The sequence below is a fragment of the Schistocerca nitens genome, chromosome 9 (assembly GCF_023898315.1).
Source record: "Schistocerca nitens isolate TAMUIC-IGC-003100 chromosome 9, iqSchNite1.1, whole genome shotgun sequence".
In the NCBI taxonomy this organism is placed as follows: Eukaryota; Metazoa; Arthropoda; class Insecta; order Orthoptera; family Acrididae; genus Schistocerca; species Schistocerca nitens.
The window spans coordinates 387,652,875-387,680,041 of record NC_064622.1 but is presented as its reverse complement, the minus strand read 5'-3'; the positions used below and the strand labels follow the sequence as shown (position 1 = coordinate 387,680,041).

Sequence of the window (27,167 nt, the reverse complement as noted above, 5' to 3'; positions counted from 1 at the left end):
TGGGTAGTGTTGGTCTAAGGCAGGAGTAGGAAGTGAAGAGGGTTGAGAATTTTTTGAGGTGGCATTGTGCATGTTGCACTAGCCCGTGGAGGGCAAGAGTTTCAGTGTGTTTTATGGGATCCAGGAACTTGGAATAGTGTAGCAGGAGAGAATTTTTCATATGGAAAGAAGGTATCGCAAGGAGGTTTGTGCCTGACTGATGTTGCTTTGCAGGATTATGTTGGTGATGGTTAAGAATTGGTGGAATCTAAACACATGGAGATCATTGTAGAAAGAAGGGTGACAGTGGGAGATGTGTAATTTGATGCCAAGGCCATTTGGAGTGGGAACAGTATGTGGGACGAGGTTCTGACTAGGTCATTCCCAAAGTACCATAAGAATATATCCTACTGAGTAGTAGATTGTGATGCATGACATGTGTGGCTTTTGAAAAGTCTAGAAGCAATCCGTAATGGTTTCAGAAACTCAAATACTGCAGTTTCAGTGGATGTGTGTCTTCTAAAGTCTTTTAGTGAATATTGTGAACTGTGGATTTTTTATTCAGGAAATCTAATTATCTCATACATTACTCTATGAGTAATTTTTGAGAATCTGGATAACAATGACAGTGATCTGAAGTTTGTTATGTTATGTTATATCTATCAGTAATTTCAGAGACCAAGCTGAGCATAACTCAGGTCATACCTTTGTGTTATAAGGACTGCCCCCTGTGAGCCATCTATCACTCTGAAATTGTGCTCATTTTCTATAAGAACAATATTCAAACACCTTGCAACCAGTTCATTGAGTGTTGCTGCTTTCTGTGTCAATTTACAGAATTATTTTGAAAGAAACATTAACAAACATTAACAGCTGCTGTCATGAAAGGTTGAGTCGATATGACCTCACTGACATAATTTCAAGCATGTTTTCATTAGGTTTTGCAGTTTGCTGTAATTCTGCTACAAATACGCCACATTTGTTGAATGAGCAATGGAAACTCAAGATGAAGGAATTGCTCAAAAAAACACCTCGCACTTTGGAAGATAGTTGTACTTTCAGTCAGAATTATTTAAAAGCTTGTAATACATAAAAGAACTAAAGTAAATATGAAAAATAAATCTTAAATCTTTCCCTTACTTAGTGTATATTAATCTTGCAGATACATAGATTACATATGTGCTGATAAAGCTTTTAAAAAAGGTGTAAATGGACTGTTTCCTATGTCCAATATTCTTTTAAGTAGCCAGTCTCCAAAATTATAAAAAAGTGCTCCACTCTCAATTTTTTTGACATCTCTAAAGTCTGCTCATGTGGAAAATATTGTATGAATAATGACTGCAAGCGATGAATTTTTTTTTTTTTTCACTATGTTTGAATAATTTGTTTGGTTTACTATCTTGCTAGTAGCATCTTTTACTTTTTGTGGTGTTACTGGATACAGAAACATAGTTTTTATTTATTTATAGGAATCAACAGCTTGAAAAGCTACCGTTTTTGATCAAGTTTTGGGCTACGCCTGTTCGTTAAATATTGTAGCAATCTGCTGTGGATCCACAATTTTTCCTGCAATCTGTATGGAAATTTGGCATTATTTATTGGTGCTTACCAGTGTTACTGTTTATTACTTTCTGAATTGATTCTGTTTTATTCACTCTTATCCTAATCTGCATATAATTTTTTTAACTTTGTCATTGCTCTTATAACTTTAATGTATACTTCATATATCAGTGTATATTCCTGAAATTAATCTTTCAATAAGCAGAAGAAAAATAATCTGTCTATTAGCTTTTGGAGTGACTCTTAATTCTGTAATTGTGTTCACAGATTGTACCTCTCTCATGTGGACTTGCATCTAACTGAACTGTATCCCAAAGTTCAGTATCCAGTAAGTCGAGGAACATCCATGATATCCCCATTCATCAAATGGGAACATTCAGAAGATTGGTATGTGACATCTGGAAACAATACTGCTGTAAGGACATGTCATCTTCTTTATTTTAAAACTTAGCCCATAAATAAGATGCAATTTTATTGAATGGTTAATTTTTGCCATCATTCATAGATGTTTTGTAATTAATATAATTGAAAGACCGTAGTAATACTGCTATAAATATTTGAAGAGTGTTTGGCACATATGTATCCAATAGTGACTCTTTATTCAGGGTTACAAATACACACACAAAGAGAGAGGAAGAGAGGGGGTAGTTTCAAGTTTACTTTCTTTGCATTTTTGTTTGCTTCATGTTGCTTACTGATTTTCAAGAATTGATTATAAGTGGTCAGCTAGGGCAAGAATCAGTAATAAATATAAAATCATCTCTCAGTTTGTGAATTTTAGCATGGGTATGTTAAGTCTTTACTGCCTAAAATGCATTACAAAGTAAAAAGTTTTTGGGCAATTTCTTCCTCTTGAGCCTCCAAAATTTCTTGCTTACTTAACAAATGTGATGTATTTGTAGCAGAATTGCAGCATGCTGCAAAATCTAATGGGCACATGCATGAAATTATGTCATATCAATCATATTGACTCTGCTATTCCTGAAAATAGCTGTTCTCTAAAATTTCCTGCTCACTTAAAAAATATGATGTATTTGTAGCAGAACTGTAGCATATTGCAAACCGTAATGAGCAAACACATGAAATTATGTTATTGTGATCATATTGACTCTGCTATTCATGATAACAGCTGTTATGCTCACAAATGTTTCTTTCGAAACAGTTCTATGTATTGAAAAAGGCAGAGAAATCTCTGTGGTGCGATGGATATTCCGGTAGCCATAACATTGTTCAGAATGCAATACATCCAGTCAAAGTGAGTTTTTAATGAATCCACTCACAAATTGTCAGAAGATTTTATTCTGCTAGCTCTTATTTCAGGAAAATGAATGTTTCATTTTGTGAATTTAAGAACCTTGTGTGACTGGTATAGAGTTTGGACTAAGTAACTCTTATGATCATGATCAGTATAATATGATCAAACAGTTAGTATCCTCAGATGAGCCAGAATGGATAGTTAAAATACAAGTAATGATGAAATAAACGTGTCTTGAAACTGAATATAAAATATTAGTTTGTGCTAAAAATAGTTGTTCTATTACTGTAACCTACAGTAAATAAATAACCAGTTTTATGGTTACAGTATTTACTGGCTATAAACCATTAATAGAACCTAAATCACCAGTTTCTTGTACCTGAGATTTGTTAGTTAAAGTTCACAAGAAAATAAACAAATTTGAACAAACTGACACTAAAGTTCCAGAAGTTCGGGCTCCATCTCCGGGTGCAGTGAATGACCCTTGATATACACATGAACAAGTTCAGAGTTTTTCACACAATGTAAAGGCTATGCTCTCACAGAGATGTGGCAACAGTTATCTCCTATATTTTTCAGGTGTTCTCAAACAAGTGCATAATTACAGGGTGACAATTATTGAACTACATGAAATAAAATCACTGTAACTTTTGAATGGTTTGTGTTTGTTCAAACTGCATGGTTGGCCATGGGGCATGGTGGGAATTAGTGTGGTTTGTTTTAGCAAATGAAGCCAACTTTAAATTGGATGGGTTTCTCAATAAGCAAACCTGGTGCAATTGGGAGCCTGAGAATCCACATTTCATGATTGAGAAGTCTCTTCACCCTCAACAGGTGACTGTGTGGTGTGCAGTGTCCAGTCACGGAATAATCGGTGCGATATGCCTTGATGGCATGGTGACTACCAAATGGTGTGTGGAGGTTTTGAAAAATGATTTATCCACATCATCAAAAGTGACCCTGATTTCGATATGGTTCATGCAAGATGGAGCTGACATGAGCCTCAATTGGCCACCATATTCTCCAGATCTGAACACATGCTACTCCTTTTTGTGGGGCTATATTAAAGACAAGTTGTACAGTAATAACCCCAAAACCATTGCTGAGCCGAAAATAGCCATTCTGGAGGTCATCGACAGAGTAATATTGTACACGCCATAATCCAAATCTGAATATCTGTTGTGATGTTGTACATGTTGAATAAAGTGTGTACATGCTGTAGTTTGTAACTAATTTACTTTTCTTCATATAGTTCAGTAATTGTCACCCTGCATATTAATAATATAATTGCTTCTGTGTCATGGTACATAAAAAAGATACGATGGTAATATAATGAGTTTAATTTTGAACTGGAAATTCTTCACAAAAGAATATGAGAAATATTCTAAGATTGAAAGGTAAGCTGGCTGGAATTGCCTATTGAATTCTAACTATTCTCATGCCGGGCTATGTTGCTATCTCAAGCCTCTCAATTTGTCACATGTTTGCACTCAGGATGGAATCAGCTTTCGCTTTCTGAACACACAAATGGCAGGCTATAATGTTGTATCAAGCCTTTTGACTGTTTATGTGTCTGCACTGCAGGGCTACCAGGAACTCTGTCATCTATTGGTTGGTCATTTGTGCTGCAACATTCCATTCATGCAGACATGTACACCAGTGAGAAATTGGACATGCTACTTTTATATGATTAATGTCAAAGAAGTGTTCTTAAAACAATAAGGTTGTTGTCACTGTCCATCATGCCAGGCACTTACATGAATTATTAGGTCACTAATGTAGACAGACAGCTTCAATGTCAAACAGAGTTTGAGGATGAAGACTGCACCTGACACAGCACATGAAGAACCTGTTTTGTTTATGACACTTATCAGTCTGCATGGTGACATGAGACGTATCACTAAGGAATGTGGAATCAGCTTGACGAGTGTTGTTCACATCCTGTATCAACTTAAATTACCCCTTATCATCTGTCACTACATCAGGCACTCAGAGGACATGATTTCAAACATCATATAGAATTTTAACAATGTAAGTAAAAGATAGATTGCTATTTACAATAAGGTTGACACATTAAGTTTCAGACAGACACAAGTAAAAGACGCATACATATGAGCTTTTGGCCACAGCCTTCATCAGAAAAAGAAAGAGAAATGCACACACATTCATTCACACATGTGACTTGGACCAGAATGCAGCTGTAATGTGGAATGAAAGCAGCAATCTGGAGGAGGCGGGGAAGGCAAAGGGATGGTAGTGCATGGATGGGGTGGAGAGGAGAACAGCACTGTCTGGTGGAGTGTGCGGGGACTAGACTGTCAACAGGCACAATGTCACACACACACACACACACACACACACACACACACACACATGCAAATGCAACTCTTACACACAACTGCAGTCTCAGCAACTGTTAAATTCGATCCTGGATTTTCCATTGTTTGAATTTTATCAGCCATGAAGGCACAAAAAAAACTGTTTCATTTTTTCATGGAAATTTATGAAATTTATCAAACCACCCTCATATTGTGGGATCTTAAAAAAACTCAAAAGGAGCAATCAAAACAAAACAAAGGGAGAGGAAAAATGAGGAGAGAAGTGTGCTTGTTGCACAATAATGCCTGTCCTTACATGGACCTAGCCACAAAGGTGATCTTGGACTCATTTAGTGGGGATATTTTGAACTACACCCCACATTCTTCTCACTTGACACCTTCAGATTATCATCTTTTAACCTCCTTGGAGGCACACGTGAGTGGAATTAAATTTTCAGCTGATGAGAATGTGCAGAAAGAGGTTCTGAAGTGGGGGAAGGAGCTTGCAGGAGAGTTCTTTGAGGAGGGCATAAAGATGCTTATGCCATGGCTCATGACATGCATTGAACAGTATGGCATTTATGTAGACATATAGTCAATAAGTGTATGAACAATATCTTGTAATTTATTAGTATACTTTTTATAAAGAATGTAAAAATCTAGTGCACTTACTTCCTGAATACGCTTCATAATCTGAATACCCTATTAATGTTTTTTTTTATATGTCTCCTTACAAAACTCTGCCATAACTTACTGTCAAATGGGGTAGTGCACAGTATATCATTTTTATAGTTTTTGTTTCTTTTAGGTAGCTGAGTTAGTGCAGTACAAACAGATCTGAGCTGATCTTGCGACTTATATATTCAATGTGTTTATCCCAGTTTACATTTTCACTGATTATTTTTGCAAGCAATTTAGCATGTTTGGAGTTTTCTGTTATACACTCATCTGTTCAAATACTGATATCTTCATTGTGAACGTCTTTAGTTTGAAATTTAGACAAAGTGTCTTAGTAACACTGTTATGCAAAATTAAATCAGTAAATCTAAGCTGGCTTTTATTTTTAGGTTTTCTGTGTCTTTATCTGTGAACAGTAAAGTTCTGTTATCTGCATAAGTAACTGTTGTTGTCGTGGTCTTCAGCCCAGAGACTGGTTTGATGCAGCTCTCCATGCTACTCTATCATGTGCAAGCTTCTTCATCTCCCAGTACCTACTGCAACCAACATCCTTCTGAATCTGTTTAGTGTACTCGTATTCATCTCTTGGTCTCTCTCTATGATTTTTACCCTCCATGCTGCCCTCCAATACTAAACTGGTGTTCCCTTGATGCCTCAGAATATGTCCTACCAACTGATCCCTTCTTCTAGTCAAGTTGTGCTACAAATTTCTCTTCTCTCCAATTCTATTCACTACCTCCTGTTATGTCATCTACCCGTGTAACCTTCGGCATTCTTCTGTAGCACCACATTTCGAAAGCTTCTGTTCTCTTCTTGTCTAAACTATTTATTGTCCATGTTTCACTTCCATACATGGCTACACTCCATACAAATACTTTCAGAAACAACTTCCTGACACTTAAATCTAAATTCAATGTTAACAAATTTCTGTTCTTCAGAAATACGTTCCTTGCCATTGCCAGTCTCCATTTTATATCCTCTCTACTTCAACCATCATCAGCTATTTTGCTCCCCAAATAGCAAAACCCATCTATTACTTTAAGTGTCTCATTTCCTAACCTAATTCCCTCAGCATCACCTGATTTAATTCGACTACATTCCATTATCCTCTTTTTGCTTTTGTTGATGTTCATCTTATATTCTCCTTTCAAGACACTGTCCATACCGTTCAGTCACTCTTCCAGGTCCTTTGCTGTCTCTGAGAGAATTACAATGTCATCAGTGAACCTCGAAGTTTTTATTTCTTCTCCATGGTGTTTAATTCCTACTCTGAATTTTTCTTTTGTTTCCTTTACTGCTTGCTGGGGATAGGCTACAACCCTGTCAGACTCCCTTCCCAACCACTGCTTCCCTTTCATGCCCCTCAACTTTTATAACTGCCATCTGCCTTCTGTACAAACTGTAAATAGCCTTTCACTTCCTGTATTGTACCCCTGCCACCTTCAGAATTTGAAAGAGAGTATTCCAGTCAACATTTCAAAAGCTTTCTCTAAGTCTGCAAATGCTAGAAACGTAGGTTTGCCTTTCCTTAATCTATTTTCTAAGATAAGTCTTAGGGTCAGTATTGCCTCACGTAATCCAACATTTCTATGGAATCCAAACTGATCTTCCCCGAGGTTGGCTTCTACCATTTTTCTATTTGTCTGTAAAGAATTCGTGTTAGTATTTGGCAGCTGTGGCTTATTAAACTGATAGTTCGATAGTTTTCACATCTGTCAAAACCTGCTTTCTTTGGGATTGGAATTATTGTATTCTTCTTGAAGTCTGAGGGTATTTCGTCTGTCTCATACATCCTGCTCTCTAGATGGTAGAGTTTTGTTAGGCCTGGCTCTCCCAAGATAGTCAGTTGTTCTAATGGAATGAGCCCTGCTCCCGGGGCCTAGTTTCGACTTAGGTCTTTCAGTGCTCTGTCAAACTCTTTACACAGTATCATATTTCCTATTTCATCTTCATCTACATTCTCTTCCATTTCTATAATATTGTCCTCAAGAACATTGCCCTTGTATACACCCTCTATATACTCCTTCCACTTTTCTGAGTTCCCTTCTTTGCTTAGAACTGGGTTTCCATCTGAGCTCTTGATATTCATGCAAGTGGTTTTCTTTTCTCCAAAGGTCTCTTTAATTTTCCTGTAGGCAGTATCTATCTTACCCCTAGTGATATACGCCTCTACATCCTTACATTTGTCCTCTAGCCATCCCCGCTTAGCCATTTTGCCCTTCCTGTCGATCTTAGCCCCAAGATGATCGCATTGCTCTTTGATAGTACAATTTATTTTGGGATATATTTACCACTCATTGACCTTCTTTTTATGACTCCATTAAGTATGAGAATTGACCTCTCATAAATAATGTTTCTTGTTTTGTTTGTAAATTCTTTTTTGCTGCTGCTTCTTAAAGAGTTTGTTGCAGTATGTGAAAAACACCTTTGTAATACCATTTGGGTTCAGGGTCCCATTCGGTAGACGCTTGTTTTAAATTTGTCACATTTTAAAAATGTTTCCTGAGTTGCTGTGTTGTAATTCTGTGTTGCATGTCGATTTTTCAGGTAGGGACAGCAGTATTTTTCAAAAGCAAGTTGCCAGTTATTAGAAACTTGTTTTCTCTCCTATGCATAGCTGTGATGTTGTCTTTTCTTGTACTGTGTGCCATCAACTTCCATTAGTATTTGTTTACAGATATTTGGCTTGTTTGGTTTATTATGACAGCATAGAAGATATTGAATTTGTTATTTGTTATTGTTTTTAGAGTTTGTACCCACACAGATATCTATGTTCATATTTGTTAACGTGCCACAGCAATGCCTCGGCAACGTGGTTACCGTCGTCGCTGGCGGCGCAGTGTTCCTGTGACTCACAGTGAAGAAGAACTCCAGAATTTCCTCTCCAACCTCAACTCCTTTGGTTCCATCAGATTCACGTGGTCCTACTCCAAATCCCATGCCACTTTCCTTGACGTTGACCTCCACCTGTCCAATGACCAGCTTCACACGTCCGTCCACATCAAACCCACCAACAAGCAACAGTACCTCCATTACGACAGCTGCCATCCATTCCACATCAAACGGTCCCTTCCCTACAGCCTAGGTCTTCGTGGCAAACGAATCTGCTCCAGTCCGGAATCCCTGAAGCATTACACCAACAACCTGACAACAGCTTTCGCATCCCGTAACTACCCTCCCGACCTGGTACAGAAGCAAATAACCAGAGCCACTTCCTCATCCTCTCAAACCCAGAACCTCCCACTGAAGAACCACAAAAGTGCCCCACTTGTGACAGGATACTTTCCGGGACTGGATCAGATTCTGAATGTGGCTCTCCAGCAGGGATACGACTTCCTCAAATCCTGCCCTGAAATGAGATCCATCCTTCATGAAATCCTCCCCACTCCACCAAGAGTGTCTTTCCGCCGTCCACCTAACCTTCGTAACCTCTTAGTTCATCCCTATGAAATCCCCAAACCACCTTCCCTACCCTCTGGCTCCTACCCTTGTAACTGCCCCCGGTGTAAAACCTGTCCCATGCACCCTCCCACCACCACCTACTCCAGTCCTGTAACCCGGAAGGTGTACACGATCAAAGGCAGAGCCACGTGTGAAAGCACCCACGTGATTTACCAACTGACCTGCCTACACTGTGATGCATTCTATGTGGGAATGACCAGCAACAAACTGTCCATTCGCATGAATGGACACAGGCAGACAGTGTTTGTTGGTAATGAGGATCACCCTGTGGCTAAACATGCCTTGGTGCACAGCCAGCACATCTTGGCACAGTGTTACACCGTCCGGGTTATTTGGATACTTCCCACCAACACCAACCTATCCGAACTCCGGAGATGGGAACTTGCTCTTCAATATATCCTCTCTTCCCGTTACCCACCAGGCCTCAATCTCCGTTAATTTCAAGTTGCCGCCACTCATATCTCACCTGTCATTCAACATCATCTTTGCCTCTTCACTTCCGCCTCGACTGACATCTCTGCCCAAACTCTTTGTCTTTAAATATGTCTGCTTGGGTCTGTATATGTGTGGATGGATATGTGTGTGTGTGCGAGTGTATACCTGTCCTTTTTTCCCCCTAAGGTAAGTCTTTCCGCTCCCGGGATTGGAATGACTCCTTACCCTCTCCCTTAAAACCCACATCCTTTCGTCTTTCCCTGTCCTTCCCTCTTTCCTGATGAGGCAACGGTTTGTTGCGAAAGCTTGAATTTTGTGTGTATATTTGTGTTTGTTTGTGTGTCTATCGACCTGCCAGCGCTTTTGTTTGGTAAGTCTCATCATCTTTCTTTTGAGATATATATATATATATATATATATATATATATAGACACACAAAATTCTAGCTTTCGCAACAAACGGTTGCTTCGTCAGGAAAGAGGGAAGGAGAGGGAAAGATGAAAGGAAGTGGGTTTTAAGCAAGAGGGTAAGGAGTCATTCCAATCCCGGGAGCGGAAAGACTTACATTAGGGGGAAAAAAGGACGGGTATACACTCGCACATACACACATATCCATCCGCATATACACAGACACAAGCAGACATTTGTAAAGGCAAAGAGTTTGGGCAGAGATGTCAGTCGAGGCGGAAGTACAGAGGCAAAGGTGATGTTGAAAGACAGGTGAGGTACGAGCGGCGGAAATAGAAATTGGAGATTAGCGGAGATTGAGGCCTGGCGGATAGCGAGAAGAGAGGATATGCTGAAGGGCAAGTTCCCACCTCCGGAGTTCTGACAGGTTGGTGTTAGTGGGAAGTATCCAGATAACCCGGACAGTGTAACACTGCACCAAGATGTGCTGGCCGTGCACCAAGGCATGTTTAGCCACAGGGTGATCCTCATTACCAACAAACACTGTCTGCCTGTGTCCATTCATGCGAATGGACAGTTTGTTGCTGGTCATTCCCACATAGAAGGCTTCACAGTGTAGGCAGGTCAGTTGGTAAATCACGTGGGTGCTTTCACACGTGGCTCTGCCTTTGATCGTGTACACCTTCCGGGTTACAGGACTGGAGTAGGTGGTGGTGGGAGGGTGCATGGGACAGGTTTTACAACGGGGGCGGTTACAAGGGTAGGAGCCAGAGGGTAGGGAAGGTGGTTTGGGGATTTCATAGGGATGAACTAAGAGGTTACGAAGGTTAGGTGGACGGCGGAAAGACACTCTAGGTGGAGTGGGGAGGATTTCATGAAGGATGGATCTCATTTCAGGGCAGGATTTGAGGAAGTCATATCCCTGCTGGAGAGCCACATTCAGAATCTGATCGAGTCCTGGAAAGTATCCTGTCACAAGTGGGGCACTTTTGGGGTTCTTCTGTGGAAGGTTCCGGGTTTGAGGAGATGAGGAAGTGGCTCTGGTTATTTGCTTCTGTACCAGGTCGGGAGGGTAGTTACGGGATGCGAAAGCTGTTTTCAGGTTGTTGGTGTAATGGTTCAAGGATTCCGGACTGGAGCAGATTCGTTTGCCACGAAGACCTAGGCTGTAGGGAAGGGACCGTTTGATGTGGAATGAGTGGCAGCTGTCATAATGGAGGTACTGTTGCTTGTTGGTGGGTTTGATGTGGACGGACGTGTGAAGCTGGCCATTGGACAGGTGGAGGTCAACGTCAAGGAAAGTGGCATGGGATTTAGAGTAGGACCAGGTGAATCTGATGGAACCAAAGGAGTTGAGGTTGGAGAGGAAATTCTGGAGTTCTTCTTCACTGTGAGTCCAGATCATGAAAATGTCATCAATAAATCTGTACCAAACTTTGGGTTGGCAGGCCTGGGTAACCAAGAAGGCTTCCTCTAAGCGACCCATGAATAGGTTGGCGTACGAGGGGGCCATCCTGGTACCCATGGCTGTTCCCTTTAATTGTTGGTATGTCTGGCCTTCAAAAGTGAAGAAGTTGTGGGTCAGGATGAAGCTTGCTAAGGTGATGAGGAAAGAGGTTTTAGGTAGGGCGGCAGGTGATCGGCGTGAAAGGAAGTGCTCTTAGTTCATCCCTATGAAATCCCCAAACCACCTTCCCTACCCTCTGGCTCCTACCCTTGTAACCGCCCCCGGTGTAAACCTGTCCCATGCACCCTCCCACCACCACCTACTCCAGTCCTGTAACCCGGAAGGTGTACACGATCAAAGGCAGAGCCACGTGTGAAAGCACCCACGTGATTTACCAACTGACCTGCCTACACTGTGAAGCCTTCTATGTGGGAATGACCAGCAACAAACTGTCCATTCACATGAATGGACACAGGCAGACAGTGTTTGTTGGTAATGAGGATCACCCTGTGGCTAAACATGCCTTGGTGCACGGCCAGCACATATTGGCAGAGTGTTACACCGTCCGGGTTATCTGGATACTTCCCACTAACACCAACCTGTCAGAACTCCGGAGGTGGGAACTTGCCCTTCAGCATATCCTCTCTTCTCGCTATCCGCCAGGCCTCAATCTCCGCTAATCTCCAATTTCTATTTGCCGCCGCTCGTACCTCACCTGTCTTTCAACATCACCTTTGCCTCTGTACTTCCGCCTCGACTGACATCTCTGCCCAAACTCTTTGCCTTTACAAATGTCTGCTTGTGTCTGTGTATATGCGGATGGATATGTGTGTCTGTGCGAGTGTATACCCGTCCTTTTTTCCCCCTAAGGTAAGTCTTTCCGATCCCGGGATTGGAATGACTCCTTACCCTCTCCCTTAAAACCCACTTCCTTTCATCTTTCCCTCTGCTTCCCTCTTTCCTGACGAAGCAACCGTTTGTTGTGAAAGCTAGAATTTTGTGTGTATGTTTGTGTTTGTTTGTGTGTCTATCGACCTGCCAGCACTTCTGTTTGGTAAGTCTCATCACTTTCTTTCTTTTTAGATATATTCTTTCCACGTGGAATGTTTATATATAAAATAGAGGGAAACATTCCACGTAGGAAAAATATATCTAAAAACAAAGATGATGTGACTTACCAAATGAAAGTGCTGGCAGGTCAACAGACACACAAACAAACACAAACATACACACAAAATTCAAGCTTTCGCAACAAACTGTTGCCTCATCAGGAAAGAGGGAAGGAGAGGGAAAGATGAAAGGATGTGGGTTTTAAGGGAGAGGGTAAGGAGTCATTCCAATCCCGGGAGCGGAAAGACTTACCTTAGGGGGAAAAAGGACAGGTATACACTCGCACACACACACATATCCATCCACACATATACAGACATAGGCAGACATATTTAAAGTTTGGGCAGAGATGTCAGTCGAGGCGGAAGTGAAGAGGCAAAGATGATTTTGAATGACAGGTGAGGTATGAGTGGCGGCAACTTGAAATTAGCGGAGATTGAGGCCTGGTCGATAACGAGAAGAGAGGATATATTGAAGAGCAAGTTCGCATCTCCGGAGTTCGGATAGGTTGGTGTTGGTGGGAAGTATCCAGATAACCCGGGCGGTGTAACACTGTGCCAAGATGTGCTGGCCGTGCACCAAGGCATGTTTAGCCACAGGGTGATCCTCATTACCAACAAACACTGTCTGCCTGTGTCCATTCATGCGAATGGACAGTTTGTTGCTGGTCATTCCCACATAGAATGCATCACAGTGTATTCAGGTCAGTTGGTAGATCACGTGGGTGCTTTCACACGTAGCTCTGCCTTTGATCGTGTACACCTTCCGGGTTACAGGACTGGAGTAGGTGGTGGTGGGAGGGTGCATGGGACAGGTTTTACACCGGGGGCGGGTAGGAGCCAGAGGGTAGGGAAGGTGGTTTGGGGATTTCATAGGGATGAACTAAGAGGTTACGAAGGTTAGGTGGACGGCAGAAAGACACTCTTGGTGGAGTGGGGAGGATTTCATGAAGGATGGATCTCATTTCAGGGCAGGATTTGAGGAAGTCGTATCCCTGCTGGAGAGCCACATTCAGAATCTGATCCAGTCCCGGAAAGTATCCTGTCACAAGTGGGGCACTTTTGTGGTTCTTCGGTGGGAGGTTCTGGGTTTGAGAGGATGAGGAAGTGGCTCTGGTTATTTGCTTCTGTACCAGGTCGGGAGGGTAGTTGCGGGATGCGAAAGCTGTTGTCAGGTTGTTGGTGTAATGCTTCAGGGATTCCGGACTGGAGCAGATTCGTTTGCCATGAGGACCTAGGCTGTAGGGAAGGGACCGTTTGATGTGGAATGGGTGGCAGCTGTCGTAATGGAGGTACTGTTGCTTGTTGGTGGGTTTGATGTGGACGGACGTGTGAAGCTGGCCATTGGACAGGTGGAGGTCAACATCAAGGAAAGTGGCATGGGATTTGGAGTAGGACCAGGTGAATCTGATGGAACCAAAGGAGTTGAGGTTGGAGAGGAAATTCTGGAGTTCTTCTTCACTGTGAGCCCAGATCATCAAGATGTCATCAATAAATCTGTACCAAACTTTGGGTTGGCAGGCCTGGGTAATCAAGAAGGCTTCCTCTAAGCGACCCATGAATAGGTTGGCGTACGAAGGGGCTATCCTGGTACCCATGACTGTTCCCTTTAATTGTTGGTATGTCTGGTCTTCAAAAGTGAAGAAGTTGTGGGTCAGGATGAAGCTGGCTAAGGTAATGAGGAAAGAGGTTTTAGGTAGGGTGGCAGGTAATCGGCATGAAAGGAAGTGCTCCATCGCAGCGAGGCCCTGGACGTGCGGGATATTTGTGTATAAGGAAGTGGCATCAATGGTTACAAGGATGGTTTCTGGGGGTAACGGATTGGGTAAAGATTCCAGGCGTTCGAGAAAGTGGTTGGTGTCTTTGATGAAGGATGGGAGACTGCATGTAATGGGTCGAAGGTGTTGATCTACGTAGGCAGAGATACGTTCTGTGGGGGCTTGGTAACCAGCTACAGTGGGGCGGCCGGGATGATTGGGTTTGTGAATTTTAGGAAGAAGGTAGAAGGTAGGGGTGCGGGGTGTTGGTGGGGTCAGGAGGTTGATGGAGTCAGGTGAAAGGTTTTGTAGGGGGCCTAAGGTTCTGAGGATGCCTTGAAGCTCCGCCTAGACATCAGGAATGGGATTACCTAGGCATACTTTGTATGTGGTGTTGTCAGAAAGCTGACGCAGTCCCTCAGCCACATACTCCCGACGATCAAGTACCACAGTCGTGGAACCCTTATCCGCCGGAAGAATGACGATGGACCGGTCAGCCTTCAGATCACGGATAGCCTGGGCTTCAGGCTTAATCCTACTCCCAACATCACCACTGCTGAAGCCCAGGCTATCCGTGACACAGGCAGACAGTGTTTGCTGGTAATGAGGATCGCCCTGTGGCTAAACATGCCTTGGTGCACGGCCAGCACATCTTGGCACAGTGTTACACCGTCCGGGTTATCTGGATACTTCCCACTAACACCAACCTGTCAGAATTCCGGAGATGGGAACTTGCCCTTCAGTATATCCTCTCTTCATGTTATCCACCAGGCCTCAACCTCTGCTAATTTCAAGTTACCGCCGCTCATACTTCACCTGTCTTTCAACAACATCTTTGCCTCTGTACTTCCACCTTGACCGACATCTCTGCCCAAACTCTTTGCCTTTACAAATTTCTGCTTGTGTCTGTGTATGTGCAGATGGATATGTGTGTGTGTGCGAATGTATACCTGTCCTTTTTTCCCCCAAAGGTGAGTCTTTCCGCTCCCGGGATTGGAATGACTCCTTACCCTCTCCCTTAAAACCCACATCCTTTCGTCTTTCGCTCTCCTTCCCTCTTTCCTGATGAAGCAACCGTTGGTTGCGAAAGCTTGAATTTTGTGTGTTTGTTTGTGTTTGTTTGTGTGTCTATCGACCTGCCAGCTCTCTCGTTTGGTAAGTCACATCATCTTTGGTTTTAGATATATTTTTCCCACGTGGAATGTTTCCCTCTCTCTCTCTCTCTCTCTCTCTCTCTCTCTCTCTCTCTCTCTCTCTCTCTCTCTATATATATATATATATATATATATATATATATATATATATATATATATATATATATATATAACAAAGAGATGTCAGTCGAGGCGAAGTATATAGGCAAAGATGTTGTTGCAGTAACAAGTCACTGAGATATAGCTACTTATTATGACAATACAAATTTATTTTTACATTCTTGAGGATTTTTGTTCTATTGTTGCAACTACAAAAATGCATGATTTTTTTCACCAGATACATTTGGCTTTATTGAAGTAAAGCATCATCAGTGGCCTGTAATTAATTTTTTTATATTTATATTTGCTTTTAGATCAAAAAATAGTTCATTAAGAGTAAGTTGATTTGTACTTACTTTTAATGAACTGTTTTTCAATCTAAAAGCAAATCAAAATGTAAAGAACTTAATTACAGACCACTGATGATGCTTTACTTCAATAAAGTGAAATGCGTCTGGTGAAAAAAAATCATGCATTTTGTAGTTGCTACGACAGAACAAAATACCATCAAGAATTATATGGCCACACAAATGATGGATTTATTTTTACATTCTTGGAACACTTTCTACACTAATTTTTAAGTAAATACATTGTACCACATTTGTACTCAAGACAAACAACACAATTTCTCACATAGTCACATTGACCAAACTTTGCTGCTAAAACCACAATGGTGCACTTCACACCAAAAATCTCTTTAAGTATTGTGAACTCAGCTTCCAGTACCTTCTAGATCAGGATGTAATCAATTTGGTATTATTTTGACTGTCTTAACTGACTTTGTTTTTCAGATTTAATTTACATAATGTTTTCTGGAAATGTATGCGCCTAAAGGTTCATTATGAAGGTTGTAGAATTAGACAGCATGAAAAACAGCAACTTTCCATAATTGTACACTGTGGACTCTATTATTGATAGCAAAATTTTAAAAAAATATAAATGAAAACAAATTTTGTTTATATGAAAACTAAAGCATAATAATATCTTTACTGTAAAGTGGTTCTGAATCATTTAAGTTGACAAATGTGATTACTAATTTTCATGGTTTGTGTTGTGAAATGGATCAATATAAAAAAATGAAATTATGTTACCAGAAAAATAGTGTTTTGGTGATCAAATATATGCAAAAAATCTTCAAAGGTAGAATAAATAGTTTAAATATGGACATTAACTCAAGTCAGGCCAAAATTTCTATGGAATTGAACATTTTTATTGGCATTTGAATGTTCCAAGGAGGCATTAAATGATACAGGATAAAGGCCAGGAAATAGAAGGAGACATAATGTAAATATAATCAAACAATGGAAACTCCAGGTAGGAATATCAACAATGTAGGAAAAGACACATTGCTACTTTCCATAAAGAAGACACACCAAGTTGCATACAGGCACAATTAAAAGGCATTTGCATGTAGCCTTCAGCCATTGTCTTCGTCGGTAAAAGAGACACACACATGCACCATTCACACACACAAGTAAGCACACCTCATGCACACATGACCGCCAACTCCAGCATCTCGGGTCAGAATGCAACATCACATGGGATGCAAGGCGAAGAGGAAGGAACAGTAGTTTATGGGTCGGAAAAGCGACAAATGCTGTCTGATGGGGTGTGCAGGGACTAGACTGCCAACAGTCACAGCGTCAGGAGGTTATGGGTCAGGGAGGTGGGGAAAAACAAGGAGCAAAAAAGGACAGAAATGAGGAAAGATTGGTGAATGTGTTTGCAGAGGGCTGCAAATAAACAAGGTGGAAGATGAGAGCACGTCCTATTCCAGTCATGTCACAGATTTATCCTACCCATCAGGGGCTGGGCCAGCTGTGAAAGCAGCCACGTCACTTACCAGATCTGCTGCAATCAGTGTACAGCTTCTTATATTGGTATGACTACCAATCAGCTGTCCACCAGGATAAACGGCCACTGCCAAACTGTGGCTAAGAGGAAGGTAGAGCACCCTATGGCACAGCATGCAGCTGAAAATGAAACACTCAATTTCAATGCTTGTTTCACTACCCGAGCCATCTAGATGCTTCCCTATACTATCAACTTTTCTTAGCTGCACAGATGGGAGTTATCCGCACAACATATTCTCTGCTCCTGTAATTACCTCAACCTCAGCCTAAGGCAACATACTGTCCCACATCCTCCACTCAACAGTTTCCATACCCTCTGTCCTGTCCTATCCTCCCCTTTTTCATCTCCCACCCTGTGTGTTTTCAGCCCTCTGTCAGTGCATCCATTCATCTTTTCCTGCTCCTCCCCTTTTTTGCTCCTTTTTTCCCCACCTCCCTGCCCCACAACCTCGTGACGCTGTGCCTGTTGGCAGTCTAGTCCCTGCAGACTCCACTAAACAGTATTCATCTCTCTCCCCACCCATAACTATTATCCCTTCCCCATCCCTTCCAGATTGTTGCTTGCATCCCAAGTGATGTTGCATTTGGCCCAAGATGCCAGAGTTGGTGGTCATGTGTATGTGAGGTGTGTGTGTGTGTGTGTGTGTGTGTGTGTATGTGTGTGTGTGTGTGTGTGTGTGTGTATATATCTTTTACTGACAAAGGCTACGGGCAAAAGCTATATGTGAGTGTCTTTTAATCGTGCAAGTTGATGTGTCTTCTTTATGGTAAGTAGAAATTGGTCTTTTCCTACATTGTTAATGTAGATATAATTTCCACATATAGATTTTGCATTTTAAAAGATTCAGAATGAAGCTCTGTTGTGTGGTACATGAGTTTTTATTAGATATAAGGCAAAAAAAAAAAAAAAAAGAACCATAGATATACAAAATTTAAAGCATATCTCATCAGCACTTTCTCTGAGTTTTTATGCTTCTGGAACTACAAATTCTAATCCTATTCAAAGGGTAACTCACATAGTAAAACAATCATTCTTTCTTACAATACATAAATATCCATTTTGCAGTAATTTGTATTAGTATACCTGCATGAATGTAAAGGGTGCAAAAGTTAATATATAATATGTGAATAGGATATTCGGAAAGAAGTCACTTATTTCAATGATGTTTCTTTTTGTCTGAATAAATAAAATACTGAAAATTAGGTAGGTAAATCAGTTAAGGAATGAAGAGATACTGCACTGAAATTAGAAGAAAATATTTTTATGAGACAACTTGACTAAAAGAGGGATAGATTGATAGGACACATTCTGAGACATCAAGGAACAGTTAATTTGGAAATGGTAGAAAGTCAAGAAGCATGTGTGTTTGGAGGAGGGAAGAGTTCAGGTAAAACTGGTAGAGGGAGATGGAGGCAAAACCACAGTAATCAAGTTCAAACAATGGAAAAACCAGGATGGAATAATGATGATATTATGAAAAGAATAGCAGTTTAGCTTTGGCAGCCAGAGGCTGGGTCATATGTGTGTGAGTTGTGTTTATGTGAATGTGAGTGCATATATTGTCTAATTCTGATGATGGCCTGTTTAGCTGAAAGCTTTATTTGACAGTCTTTTTGTTGTGCCTATCTGCAATTCACCATCTCCACTATATGGTGACTAGCAACTATCCTTTTCATAGTAATCAAGTTCATGTAGCTGTAAGTGGCTATGCAGAGGTGATCCATTAGCATGGAGACATGCATGAAACCAGTCTTCAGACCAAAGACCACTACAACAATACTGTTTATAAACATTTTAAACACAACTAATATACAGCTATTTCCCACTACTGTTAACATAAACATACCATTGTTCATAATTATTAATGAACATAGCATACATCAATTTCTTAACTTTCTGCATGTATCTGAAAGTTCTTCAAGGTTGTATCTGGAGAACCCAATTTGTAAGTGAGTTACTGAACTCTTATGCTGAAAAGCTAGTCCATGAACAAGATACTATCAAAAATAACTTGTTTTCTGATCTTTATTACAGGATATGATAGGGGAGCACAGTTTTTCAACTTATGTGAAGATGCTGCAAAAAAAGAATCATTACTTATTTGGACATTCCATCGATGGACGGAACTTGTTCCCAGCTACAGGATACATTGTAAGTGCAATTTAGTAATATCCTATATATTTTTCTTCATTTACAGTATTTGAAAACATGATGAGAAGTAAAGATATACCCAGTGCTGTATTACAAAATAATGCCTGCTTACCTTTTCTTGAAACAGAATTTACTTTTTATTTATTTATTTATTTCATGTTCCATAGATCCATATGGGAACATATCCCTGGATATGTGCACAGGTACACAGGTGCACAGGTACATTGATCTTATCATTAGATTAAAGAAACTGTGAAGTTTAGCATATACTGTTACATATTAGTTAAGATACAGGACATCTGAAAGAATATACAGTCATACATAAATTTAGGTTTGTTCTTAAGTTATACAGGTGTCATATACAGACATACATAAATTTGGGTATTGCATTAAGGTACACTGTACTTACAGAGTATGTTTAATCAGTTTTAGAGGTCACACAGTAAGGTTTAAGCACAAACAAGAGATTCTATGCATTTTTGCTAAGAAATTCATCAATACTGTAACAAGATTCATCTAAAAGGAACTGCTTCAGCTTTTCTTTAAACTTTGGCATGTTTCCAACCAGTTCTTTAATGTGCAGTGGGAGGGCATTAAAAATCTTTGTGCCACTGTATAAAACCCTCTTCTGGACCATGCTTTTCCTTTTTAGCTCATAATGGATATCGAGTTTCCTTCGAGTGTTATAACTGTGGTATGAGCTATTGATTTTGAATAAGTTACTATTTTTTGAAACAAAGCACATCAGGGAAAACATATATTGGGCAGGTATTGTAAGGATTTGTAGAGCTCTAAACAGATCCCTGCATGAGTGCCTAGGATGTACTCCACACGTAATTCTTATTGCTCGCTTCTGTGCATGGAACACTTTTTTTGCTATTGGTTGATTTCCCCAAAATATTATACCATAGACCATAAGTTGGTAAAAATAGCCAAATATGCAGTTTTTATTGTGCTCATTTCCCTAGTGTCTGAAATTATTCTTAAGGCAAACATTGCTGAGCTTAGCCTTTTGCACTGATCTTGCATACGGTGGTGCCACTTCATTTTGCCATCTATATGCAGACCCAAGAAATTGGAGGACTCAACCTTCAAAATCTCGTGCTCACCCATTTTTAGGTTCATTTCATTAGTAACATTTGTGTTAGAAGAGAAATGAATGTAATTTGTTTTATTTTTAGGTTGACTGTAATGCCATTGGTTTCAAACCAGTTTGTCAGATCTGCAAAAGCTCTATTTGCAGCCTAATTTGACACATTCCCTGAGAGATTATTAACTGTTAAAGTAATGTCATCAGCAAACATGAGTATTTTCCCATTTCTGTACATAGTGCTAAGTCATTTATAAATATTAGGAAGAGCAGTGGGCCCAATACTGAGCCTTGAGGTACTCCTGCAGTAATGGAGCCCCATTCTGAAGATACCTGGCCACCATGCAGTCCTTCCACGATTACTTTCTGCTTTCTACCACACAGATAGGATTCAAGCCATGTGCCTTCAATTTCTCTAATACCTTGGAGAAAACTGAGAGTAATGAAATTTGTTGATAGTTTGTAGCCTCAGTCTTTTCTCCCTTTTTATAAATTGGTTGTATAAGTCCATATTTTAGCCTGTCGGGAAAAACACCTTCTTCCAATGACGTATTACTAATATGGCAGAGGACTGTAATTATTTCTTTACAACAGTATTTCAGTAACTTCCTGGAAATGTTGTCAACTCCAGCAGAATTTTTTCATTTTAAAGACATAATTATTTTTTCTAATTCTATCACTGTAGTTTTTCGAAGATGCATCTCATCTATTTTGTTAGTTAACGTGTTATGCAAGTATTCTGTAGCTTTCTTTACAGAACCCTGGCATCCCATTTGGTTGGTGACTGTTAGGAAATGATTGTTAAAGATATTATCCACCATTTCAGGAGCATCCACCGAAAGGCTCCCAGTTCTTAAGCTAATCACTTCTTTGGCAGATAGGCTTTTCCCTGTCTCGCTTTTAACATATTTCCATATGGTTTTCATTTTGTTATTTGATTTATCAATTTCCTTTTTTAGATACATAGTTTTAGATTTCTGGATCACCTTCCTTAATATCTTAGGGTGCACTTTATATTGCCCCATCACTGCAGTATTGTTAGACTGTCTGGCTGAGGCATACAATTCTCTTTTTGTTTTACATGAAATTTTGATGCCCTGGGTAATCCATGGCTTAAATGCAGGGTTACATTACTCTTTTATTTGGAAACGCCTCCTCAAAAAGATTTGATGTTAAATTAATAAATACATTAAATTTTGTGTTGACATCTGCTGAGTTGAATACTTCAGACCGGTCTACAAAATTGTAGCTTCTGCCTCTATGTCCATTGTTTCTTTATTTCTTGGTCTCACATTTTTCCAGATAGCTTTTGGTTTTCTATTAAGATTTAAATGGGGGATTGTCAAAAGTATAGCATCATGGTCTGACAGCCCATTTAGGACTTGACTGACTGTCAAGCTGCTGTGCCTAGAATTATCAGCAAACACATTATCAATTAGAGTACTGGAGTGGTCAGTTACCCTAGTGGGAAATTCAACTACTTGCATTAGATTGTAACAGCTCATTAGTTGCTCCATCTTGGATAGATCACCCAAAACAAATAAAAAATTTTGTGAAAACTCTTATAACTTGCAGTTCCTTCATTAGAAGATGTGGAACTTCACCCAAGAAAGAGCTACAGAATAAATATAGTGTATAAATGAAGAACCATTGAAATGTTAGCTTTAGTTGTATTCTTCAAGCAATCCATAAATTCTGTGAAACTTTTAAAGACAGAGATGTAAAATTTAAAAGTTTCCAGAAAGCCATTGATTCAAATCTTAGTGTTTGTTTCTGTAGTAGTTTATGCATGTCTCCCAAGTTACAGGCCCATTATTATTAGCTAAGATTCTGATTAAAATAGCCTGGTTAAGGATGGGCATTTTATTTCTAAATAACAAAAGTGTTCAAATTGTCTGAAATTTATGGATGGATGTATTTGTGTAATATTACTTGCAAATGATAACAGTGCCAATGCATTAAAAAAAAAAATGGTTCATTGTTCAGAACCAAGAGTGTATAAAGGAGGAAGACAGAGTTCTGGTAGTGCTAGTTTAAACAATAGTGATTTACAATGAGACAGAGGCATCTCTAGGTAGAGGAGAATGCTCTACCTCGGTACACTTTTCAGACTTTGTCCTCTAGCCATTTTTTAATTGAGAGCATTCACTTTTTATGTACTGCTGTCTTTTTCTCTGGAATTACAAAAAATGCTCTGGGAAATTGATTGTTTTTGAAAAGTGAAAATGTGTTCCACAGTACATCATCATGTGACTAAAAGCAAATGAGACATCCAGAAGCAAAATGCAATGAGTGCATTAGAATTTCTTTTCTCCCAGGAAATTCAAAGAACTTCTTACTTCCTTCTTATGGCAGATATTTGAAATACTTTTTTATCATAGATTTACATTTGCCTAAGGATTACATTTCTGACAATCCCTGAAATTTTCAGCTTTTCGTTCACTAGTTGTACCCTAAAATTGTTTTGATTCATCAAGTTTTGCATCTGTTTTCACAGATCTACAGAGTTTTGCTTCTGGAGACTTGGCTGGATATACAGGGTGATTCAAAAAGAATACCACAACTTTAGGAATTTAAAACTCTGCAACGACAAAAGGCAGAGCTAAGCACTATCTGTCGGCGAATTAAGGGAGCTATAAAGTTTCATTTAGTTGTACATTTGTTCGCTTGAGGCGCTGTTGACTAGGCGTCAGCGTCAGTTGATGCTACGATGGCGACCGCTCAACAGAAAGCTTTTTGTGTTATTGAGTATGGCTGAAGTGAATCGACGACAGTTGTTCAGCGTGCATTTCGAATGAAGTATGGTATTAAACCTCCTGATAGGTGGTGTATTAAACGTTGGTATAAACAGTTTACAGAGAATGGGTGTTTGTGCAAAGGGAAAAGTTCTGGACGGCCGAGAACGAGTGATGAAAATGTAGCACGCATCCAGCAAGCATTTGTTCGCAGCCCAGGAAAATCGACTCGCAGAGCTAGCAGAGAGCTGCAAATTCCACAATCAACTGTATGGAGAGTCCTACGAAAAAGGTTAGTTATGAAACCTTATCGTCTGAATCGGCCGCCAGGCAGCCCGTGACAGAGCACTTCATCACTGGCCTCCAAGAAGCCCTGATCTTACCCCCTGCGATTTTTTCTTATGGGGGTATGTTAAGTATATGGTGTTTCGGCCACCTCTCCCAGCCACCATTGATGATTTGAAACGAGAAATAACAGCAGCTATCCAAACTGTTACGCCTGATATGCTACAGAGTGTGTGGAACGAGTTGGAGTATCGGGTTGATATTGCTCGTGTGTCTGGAGGGGGCCATATTGAACATCTCTGAACTTGTTTTTGAGTGAAAAAAAACTTTTTTAAATACTCTTTGTAATGATGTATAACAGAAAGTTACATTATGTTTCTTTCATTAAATACACATTTTTAAAGTTGTGGTATTCTTTTTGAATCACCCTGTATATTATCATAATATAACAGTTAAAAAGACACATTAAAACTGATACAAAGGGGAAAAGAAAATAATCTAATGTTGACATTGACTGTCATTACAAAGTATGTCACATTAAACAAAAGTTTTAAAGTCCCACTCACATACAAGACAGCCAAGAGAAATGCAATTGTATAGCTAGGTAACAGCCAGTGTGCTACTGTCTTTTGTTTCACGGTAGTGCGCAGCTGGGCCAACTTCACTAAAGAGCCACACATGGGCTCAAACCTAACGTTCAAGAAGTAATAAACTGGGAAAGGTGCATTATTCAGACAAAATACTTAATGTTTGCAGTTAAGACAACTTCATTAAACTGTCATACATAGGCTCAAAACTAAAGTTAAAGAAATAATAAACTGGGAAAGCTGCATTATTCAGACAAAGTACACAATGTGTACAAAGCAAGTTTTTTGTCTTCAAACCTTCTTAGATAATGCCGCTTGCTAAGAATACACCAAATTCTGGTACCTCATCATTTAATGGATTCACTCAGTTTTCCTTTGCAACTAGAAGTGAATACACCAACTTTTGCAGCTGTAGGCTGTTTTGCAGGTATGGTTTAGGACAGACATAAGCTGTTTTGCTCGAGTTTTAAGGGCATAATTAATAGATGACTGCATGGAAAACAAAATTGTGTTAAACAACTCATTTGCAAGAAAAAGTGGATTTACTACAGTCTGCTTCTGGATGCCCCAAATATTCTTTTGCAATTTTAAATTGTGCCGTATGCTACTATGCCTAGTTAACTAAAATACTGGTATTCAATAGTTTTAGTAACATCAGCCAAGAGGTTTTGCTAGCTTTCCTTCAATCTGTTTGTATGTATATAATTTTATAATCTAATTAAGCAGAATAATGTTTTTGTTATAAAGATGTGTTGATACCTACCATAAGATTTTGTACATAATGTAAATATGTAACATTTTATACTGTTCTGGACTTTGACAAGTCCAGTATCATGAATGTGATAATACACGCACTAAATAAATAAATAAATAAATAAAAGTATTGCAATCAAGAAAATCTGGCCAGTATTGTATTTAATTGTCTATCTGGTACACTGTTTCTTTTCCACACAACAATAATCAGTAAGTGAAACTAAATTAAGGAAAAGTATTATGAAAATCCATTTACAAGTCAAATACATTTTGAAGTACAAGCTGTTGAGAACTAAAATCAGTTTCAGTCCAGGTAAAATTATTAAAACAGTAAAGAAACTCAGTTCATTTGCATGTATCACATGTTCTATGGCAAAAGAAATTCTTCTATTTCAGTGTACAAGATGATGCACAACTGACAAAGTATAATTTAAGTGTCTACATGTTATATAAATAGTTGTAAAAATAATAGCATTTTACTAACCATAAAATTCTGTATCAGAAAATTAACAGTATGTTGCAAAGAACTTTAATATCTTATACAGCACATAAATAAATAGAATGTGAAATATTTACAAGTTCTGCACGAAACGCAACTTCATGTCTAACAACAACGAAACAGTAGAAAATGGTGGAAACTGCTTATGCCAGTCTCCGGTAATCATTCCTTCATGTCATTCTACAGACACTAGACTATGTATTGATCAAAAAACATCATGTGTTCCTAAGGACATTGCCTCTAGGTACAGCACTCTCTCTTGTATTGACAACTTCAATACATTCGATTTTGCATGATTGTTTAGTTGTAAGAGAAATACACTCCTGGAAATGGAAAAAAGAACACATTGACACCGGTGTGTCAGACCCACCATACTTGCTCCGGACACTGCGAGAGGGCTGTACAAGCAATGATCACACGCACGGCACAGCGGACACACCAGGACCCGCGGTGTTGGCCGTCGAATGGCGCTAGCTGCGCAGCATTTGTGCACCGCCGCCATCAGTGTCAGCCAGTTTGCGTGCCATACGGAGCTCCATCGCAGTCTTTAACACTGGTAGCATGCCGCGACAGCGTGGACGTGAACTGTATGTGCAGTTGACGGACTTTGAGCGAGGGCGTATAGTGGGCATGCGGGAGGCCGGGTGGACGTACCACCGAATTGCTCAACACGTGGGGCGTGAGGTCTCCACAGTACATCGATGTTGTCGCCAGTGGTCGGCGGAAGGTGCATGTGCCCGTCGACCTGGGACCGGACCGCAGCGACGCACGGATGCACGCCAAGACCGTAGGATCCTACGCAGTGCCGTAGGGGACCGCACCGCCACTTCCCAGCAAATTAGGGACACTGTTGCTCCTGGGGTATCGGCGAGGACCATTCACAACCGTCTCCATGAAGCTGGGCTACGGTCCCGCACACCGTTAGGCCGTCTTCCGCTCACGCCCCAACATCATGCAGCCCGCCTCCAGTGGTGTCGCGACAGGCATGAATGGAGGGACGAATGGAGACGTGTCGTCTTCAGCGATGATAGTCGCTTCTGCCTTGGTGCCAATGATGGTCGTATGCATGTTTGGCGCCGTGCAGGTGAGTGCCACAATCAGGACTGCATACGACCGAGGCACACAGGGCCAAAACCCAGCATCATGGTGTGGGGAGCGATCTCCTACACTGGCCATACACCACTGGTGATCGTCGAGGGGACACTGAATAGTGCACAGTACATCCAAACCGTCATCGAACCCATCATTCTACCATTCCTAGACCGGCAAGGGCACCTGCTGTTCCAACAGGACAATGCACGTCCGCATGTATCCCGTGCCACCCAACGTGCTCTAGAAGGTGTAAGTCAACTACCCTGGCCAGCAAGTTCTCCGGATCTGTCCCCCATTGAGCATGTTTGGGACTGGATGAAGCGTCGTCTCACGCGGTCTGCACGTCCAGCACGAACGCTGGTCCAACTGAGGCGCCAGGTGGAAATGGCATGGCAAGCCGTTCCACAGGACTACATCCAGCATCTCTACGATCGTCTCCATGGGAGAATAGCAGCCTGCA

The 27,167-nt window shown here is 40.5% G+C and overlaps 1 protein-coding gene across 1 annotated transcript in view; it reads left to right on the top strand.

Annotated features, from left to right (window-relative positions):
- The window catches only part of LOC126203689 (fatty acid synthase-like), a 469,334-nt gene that overhangs the window by 169,418 nt on the left and 272,749 nt on the right, over positions 1 to 27,167 (top strand). The window contains exons 14-15 of the mRNA XM_049938059.1: positions 1,807 to 1,954; positions 19,550 to 19,666. Of these exons, the coding sequence (XP_049794016.1) occupies positions 1,807 to 1,954; positions 19,550 to 19,666 (265 nt within the window). The remainder of the gene's footprint in view (positions 1 to 1,806; positions 1,955 to 19,549; positions 19,667 to 27,167) is intronic.